The 6,816-nt window shown below is 49.9% G+C and overlaps 1 protein-coding gene across 1 annotated transcript in view; it reads left to right on the top strand.

Moving 5' to 3' along the window:
• The first annotated feature begins 1,189 nt into the window (after positions 1 to 1,189).
• The window catches only part of SLC6A5 (solute carrier family 6 member 5), a 28,152-nt gene continuing 22,525 nt past the window's right edge, over positions 1,190 to 6,816 (top strand). Inside the window, exons 1-6 of the mRNA XM_050336728.1 lie at positions 1,190 to 1,336; positions 2,408 to 2,911; positions 3,982 to 4,120; positions 5,286 to 5,417; positions 5,731 to 5,904; positions 6,591 to 6,732. Coding sequence (XP_050192685.1) covers positions 1,190 to 1,336; positions 2,408 to 2,911; positions 3,982 to 4,120; positions 5,286 to 5,417; positions 5,731 to 5,904; positions 6,591 to 6,732 — 1,238 coding nt within the window. The remainder of the gene's footprint in view (positions 1,337 to 2,407; positions 2,912 to 3,981; positions 4,121 to 5,285; positions 5,418 to 5,730; positions 5,905 to 6,590; positions 6,733 to 6,816) is intronic.

Genomic DNA, 6,816 nt, shown 5'->3' with positions numbered 1-6,816 from the left:
GGCACCTCTGACGAGGGAACAACTGGGAAGGTTGCTTAGGGAGCGCCCTGGTTTGCCAATGCGCCTTTTTTTTTTCTTTTCTTTTTTTTTTTTTTTTTTTTTTTTTTTTTTTTTTTTGTCAGCGGTAGCAAAATTATCCTGAGAGCAACAAATCTTTGAGGAAGCCCTTCAAACAGCAACACGCTTGCGAGGGGTGGTTATGTGTGAATAACTTCGTTACAAAAGCGGTTCTGAGTTAACACCTTTACTTTGAATGATGAGTAATTCCCCCCCTTCCCCCCAACCCCCAATAATCAGACATAAATGTCTGGACGGGTGAGGGAAGAGCACCAACAACTTCATGGCTGTTGCCGTCATCTTTGCTCCCATTAACTCCCCTTAAGACAGTTTTGATGATAGAAAAAAATTGCTTTATTGAGTGTATCGTTTAAATTTAATTGGGGTTTCCTCCCGTGAGGCGCAGTAAAAAAAGACGATATAATGTTGTTTTGAGCAAGGAGAACAAGAAAGAGGCAATTATTTAAATGTATTTGTTTAGTTTATACAGGTGAAACTTCTCACTCCGTGTGTAGCTATGCGGTTAGATATAAAATTCGTATTGTTTAATTTTTATTTTCATATCCGTACATATGGATATATAAAATTGTAATGTACATAAACAAGCTATTAGGACGTCTGATCCGATTGTGAACTGCAGAAATGCAGGGCGGGGGGGGAAAGAAAAAAGGGAGCTGAATGGTGGTACAATAAGAGGGAGGAGGGAGAGGAATACAAATGGAAGGTTTCTCCCCGTTTCTCTCTTGCTTTGGGTGCAGTAGTACGTGTTTCTCACATGTTCCCCCTAGTTACCAGCAAGAAAGTTCTCCCGCGCTCTGGCTGGATTTGGTTTAGTAGTCAGCCCCCACATGAGTCACGGGGAACACGCAATGCCACTGCCGCGTGAGTGACAGCAGCCGGCGCTCCGGCTCCTCGTTGTCCCTTTAAAATCTGAAACCAAGGCTAATGATTTATCAAACTCTTATTATCAAGAAAATGTCACGCGAAGGGCACCTTGCTATGCACTGACGCAAACCCAGTCTTTCCCAAGGAAGTATAGAAAGCTTTGCTCTGGACCGGGCAAAACCCAGTCTGCCGATTGCCCGTAGCGCCGTTTTTGTCTCTAAAGACTCGATCTGTGGCTATTTAAGACATGGTAAGTGCTTGGTTTTTGATCTTCGATACCGAGAAGGGTCGGAGGAGGGACGGGTTGGAGAAGGGGGAGCTGTCCGCGGTGCTGCCGGCGGAGCCAGCGCGGGAAGCGGACCGGGGTAGGGATCGCTGCCGGGGAAGGAAGAGGGCGAGGGAGGGAGAAAAAGATTGTACCCCAAAATGCGCTCGGTCAGTGACCGAGTCCTTGCAGATCTTTATCCCTGATGCCGGGAGATGGGATTGCGATGGAGAGAAAACTTGTGAGGAAAATGCCGACGGGCGGTTTTGTGGACCGTTCTGAAAAAAAAAGAGAAAGTGTATTTGTAAATATTAACCCTTATATAACCCTAATATTAAACTGATGGAAAATGTAGGGGTTTTCTGCCGATTGTGTTATGTACATCTAAAAAAAAGATGCGATTTAAATTATAACTTTAAACTGAGAGGAAAGGCACGGGTGAGCGGGAAAGTGCCATCAATAATCTGTTTAATTAATAGAGGATGCTTAAAAAAAAATCCTTGGAGATATGCGAGTCGGATAAATAAGAAAAAGATTAGTGAAAATCCAGCTGTTATTGGTGGTAATTCCATTCTGGTAGTGTGGTTATGTTTTGGGGGGATTTTTTTGCATTTCACCGTCAGGCTTTGAAGCGTGGCAGCCAGCTCAGAAATGTTCACCAGCACTATTTCACTTGTTTTTTAACATCCCCTGCTGCCTACAGGGCAGCTTGTCTCTTGCTCATATATATAAAAAAAAAAAAGTCGATGTGCATTGTTGAATGACAGAAAGGAAATGGGGCGTAAAATTAAAGAATCTTTCTACACTGGTGATAGGGAAGGGAGCATCCTACAGTCGTGATGTGAAATCTAACGAGGTCTGGCGGCGCAGTGCTGTAGAAACACTTATTTAAACTTGAATTACGGGTTTGCAGATGCTGGTTTTTATTTGACGGTTTGGGTTTGGTTTGGGATTTTTTTTTTTCCCCGTGTACGGTACTGTTTTCCCCCCAGAATATTAACACTGAGTAGGAGGGCAAGCAGGCGAGCCGGGGCTCCTCGAAATTCTGCAACGCTCCTGTATCCACATTTTCCAGCGCATGCGTTTTGTGCACGGGGACAGAAATTCGTAGAACCTCTGCAGCACCAACATTTTTTTTTTTTTTCCCCTTCCCTCCTTCTTCTTCTTCTTTTGGTAAAATATGTGACGTTCTCATTTTAGGATTACGCCAGTCAGAGGGATATGAGCAAGCAGGCCGCGAACAACCCCGAACCCGTGGCTCGTGGACCCAATGAAGGAGCGGGAGTTGTGAGAATCGGCGCCGAAAATGAGCCGCAAAGCCCCGCCAGGCTGCCCCGCTCGCTCTCCAACGACAGCAAGGCGCTCCCCTCCGAGGAGGCCAAACCAAATGACTTCGAGAGGACCAAAGTCGGGATCTGCAAGCTCAGCAGCACCCCGGTGCAAGCCAACTCCACCCTCCGCAGGGAATCTGCGGAAGCCTTTCCCTGCAAGCACGGCCCCGGGGTGGGGACCGCCGGGCAAGCCGCCGTCCCTCACTGCAAAATTCCAGCTTTGCAGAGCACGGACGGAGACGCTAATCTAAGCCTCGGCAAGAGCACGCTGGAGCAAAACAGCACCAAGGGCGCCTGGGTGACCTTGAGCCAGAGCACCGTGGTACTGGGCACGGATGGCAACACTTCTGTCCTTCCCGGCAGAGTGGAGGGGGTGAGTTGTCTCCTCACAGGTTTTCTTCCTCCCACCCTCACCCCCGGCTTCAGCTCGTGGGAAGTCTTTGCCGCTCGGCACCGATTTGGGGCTGCAGTTCTGAAAGCAGGTCCCGCTCAGCCGGGGACGGGGCTGTGCGGTGGGGAGGAGAGAAGGGAAGAGAGGATCTTAGATCCGGAGCTGTAATGCTGGCGAGCGCTAATAATGTAACATCGGTACAAAAGGGCCATCCTGTGTAATTCCCGTCCGTTCCCTAGGCCGTGCCTGTCGGTGTATCCCCGGTCCGGCCCGCGCATCCCCTTAAACACCTCCCTGCGTGAGGTCCGGTCCTGTCCCCAGCGTCGGACGGGAAGGGCGCCTCGCCCTTCCCCTCCTCAGGCTCTGCCGCCCGCCCCAACCCCCCGTGGCTGCGTGCTTTGGGCCCTGTAACCAGAACCAGGGCCAAATAAATCAGCCCAAATCCCGTAAGAGGTCGAACGAGCCCGGGGGTTCCGCCGGTGGGATGAGAGGCCGGGAAGGTGCCGCGCCCGCCCCTCTCCCTGTCCTTCCGCGTATCTGCATTTACCCTGGAACGGGGGGGATTTGGGAGGGCTGTTCGTTCTGCAGAAGCGCTTCTTTAGTTCGTCTGCGTGTGCTGCGCCCCTGGGGGGGATCGGTCCTTACCCCTCCGAGGGCACTGGAGGTGCTTCAACCCCCGGAGGAGGAGATGAGAGCTCCCAGGCGACCCTCACTCTCCCTTCCCCCGAGGCCTCAGTGGCGGGCTCTGGTTTAAACCCATCTTTCGTGTGGTGTTTTGGTTTTTTGGGGTTTTTTTGGGTTTTTTTTTGGACAGAAGAGAGGTCTGGCAGCCGTGGCGGGGTCTGCAGGGGGTCCTCCCGGGAGGGTCCCTCCAACCCGGCCGCTGCTGCTCACCGGGTGCAGCCGCAGCACCGCGGGGCTTGTCTGCAAAAGTAGCTGCTTTCCCATCTCTCTCTTTCTTTTCTTTTCTTTCCTTTTTTTTTTTTTTCTTTTCCTTTTTTTCCTTTTTGTTCTCCTCCTCCACTTTTCCTCCCCCTTTTCTCCCCTTTTAGGAAGACGATGTGGGGGATGAAAATAAAGCCCGAGGGAACTGGTCTAGCAAGCTGGATTTCATCCTCTCCATGGTGGGTTATGCAGTGGGGCTGGGCAATGTCTGGAGGTTCCCGTACCTGGCCTTTAAGAATGGGGGAGGTATGATGGCTTTTTCCTGTCTCTCTACCTGCAGTGCCGTACGGGTCTGAGCCAGTCCCTGCCTTTTTGGCGGGGAGAAAAAGGAGGGAAGAGGGGGCTGGTGGCTCCCTATTGTCGGGCAGCCAGCCCCGGGCTGAGCTGAGGTGCGGGGGCACCTTCAGACCATCAGCGACGTGGTGAAGCATCTGCCAGGGGTTTTGGTTTTGGTTTGTTTTGTTTGTTTTGGTTTTTTTGTGATGGTCACCTCTGAAAGTAGGAAAGCTCCGACGAGATTTCGTTAAAAGGCAGCACTTTCCTTAAAAAAACACCTGCAATTGGCGCTGGCCGGAGAGCGGAGGAAAACGAAGAGGCGGGTTGATCACAGAAGGAGGGCTCCGGGACACCCCTCGCCTCGTTTATGCACGGTCGGGTCTGAATCCGCAATCGGTGGGATGGGGGAAGAGGAGGGAGGAAACGTCTGTACACAGAGCTTTAGAATCGGGATAGTCGCAGGAGGAAGTTTGATCCCGAGTCGAGACATTTTGTTATTTCGTGAAGTTTGGGCTAATTATTTTAAATGTCTCAGTGATCCGATTGAAAAATAATCTTTTGAATTACAGTGAATGCTGCTCAGTAGAATAGCTGAGATGTTAGGAGAGGGTTTGTGCCGTTAATAGTTTTCACGGAGAAGGAAAAGTTTATTTGCAGGGGTTCTCCTACCAGAGGCTCTTATTTAAACGAAGAACCGGTGAGGGTTACTGGATCCCCAACCTACTGCAGATGTAAAACCCTTCCCTCTACTGAAAGGTCTGTCAGCAGCGGGGATTGGCGCTGCGATCATCGAAAACGGTTGTGTAGAGCCTGTTTTCTGTGAAGGAAGCAGCGATTTTAAACTAATTCTTTTTTAATTGTCAGCATTTTTTTTCTTCTTTTTACACATGAGAACTTTTAAGTGGGAGGCGTTAAAGCACTCCTTTAACAATAATATTGTCTCGAGCAAATGCTGGAAACGTAGAAAGCTGTCGCCCACCTTCCCCCACCCCATTCCCGCCCCGTCGAGGCCGGCGGCACCGGGAATCGATAACAAATAGAAAAATTTTACTAGCTGCATGTCTTGACTGAGTTGTCCCCAGTATCGCGGGGTGATTCAGGATGCTCTCTCTTCTCTCCCCTCCTGCCCCCCAAGGTGCGTTTCTCATCCCCTATTTGATGATGTTGGCTCTAGCTGGGATCCCCATTTTCTTCCTGGAAGTCTCCCTGGGGCAGTTTGCTAGTCAGGGCCCCGTGTCGGTCTGGAAAGCCATCCCGGCCTTGCAAGGTGAGCGGAGCAGGAGCCGGCCCGGTTTTGGGGAGCATGACCTGCACCACTCCCTCTCTCGCATGGCTTCAGCCGCATGTCCTTGCGCGGTCCTTGCGGGGGAAGGCCCTCAAAGCAGGGGGACACCCCCCCCGTACCTGTGCCACTTGCGGGGGAAGCCCCTCAAAGCCGGGGGACCCCCGTGCCGGAGGAAGCCGATGCTTTGCAGCCGCCGGGCCCCGCCGCTCCCCGGGCTGCGGCCGCTGCCCCCTCAGCCCGCCCCTTTCCCCGGGGTTAACAGCGATGTTCTCCTGTCTCCCCTCTCTGTTCCCAGGCTGCGGCATCGCCATGCTGATCATCTCCGTTCTAATAGCCATATATTACAATATTATCCTGTGCTACACGCTTTTCTACCTTTTCGCCTCCTTTGTGCCCGTGCTGCCCTGGGCCTCCTGTAACAACCCGTGGAACACGCCAGACTGTAAAGATAAAAACAAACTTTTGCTAGGTGAGTTGGGACATGCCTTTTATTTTAAATTTTTTTCTTTTTTTAAATTTATGGCCGTGGTGGTTTTCCAGAGCTTTCTTCAGCTCAGCTGCGCCCCTGGGAGATGCCAGAGGAGACTGCGGATGGCCATGGCTGGGCGAGGTTCCCAGCACGGAGGAACGGTCCCTTTCAAAACCGCTTTGAAACGATCCGAATCACATGATCTGTATCACATTTATTTAAATTTTTCCTCATCGAGGATGAACGAGATTTGTCAATTAAAATGATAACAAAAGCCCAGCTTGCCCCCTCCCGGGATGGGGGAAAGCTCTGTGTAGGGGAGAAAGCACAGAACAAAATACCATAGCAGCAGCCTCGGGTGTCAGCTAAAGACAAATTATTTGTCGTTAGAGAAGCTTCTCTTAATAGAGAAAAAAAACCCTAAACCTGAAAACCGTTTTTGCAAATGGCCAGAAACTCACAGGGACATGAAAAGGGGAAAAGTAATCCCAGTAAGCAACCTTCCAGAAAAGGTATTGGCACTTGAACAGAAGTTCAAGTCATTATGTGTGACCAACTGCACTTTTGTAATTTTACAAAAAAACACAGAAAACCAAAACCGAAAAAAACCCCAAACCCACTATGCATCTTTTTTGTTTGTATTTATTTTATTTTATTTTCATTTAATTTTCCTTGTTCCTTCCTAGATTCCTGCATTATTGGTGACCATCCAAAAATACAAATCAAGAACTCTACTTTCTGTATGAGTGCCTATCCAAACTTAACCATGGTTAACTTCACCAGGGAAGGAAACAAAACATTTGTCAGTGGAAGTGAAGAATATTTCAAGTAAGATCTTTCTTTGTTTACTGACCGTTATGTTAATCCTTCTTAATATCCATTGGAACAGGCAACAAATCACTGCTTGGAAAA

Source organism: Myiozetetes cayanensis, unplaced genomic scaffold (assembly GCF_022539395.1).
Source record: "Myiozetetes cayanensis isolate MyiCay16 unplaced genomic scaffold, myiCay2020 scf6-25, whole genome shotgun sequence".
Taxonomy (NCBI): Eukaryota; Metazoa; Chordata; class Aves; order Passeriformes; family Tyrannidae; genus Myiozetetes; species Myiozetetes cayanensis.
Note: the sequence above shows the minus strand (reverse complement) of the source record. Positions and strands in the feature narration are given on the sequence as shown.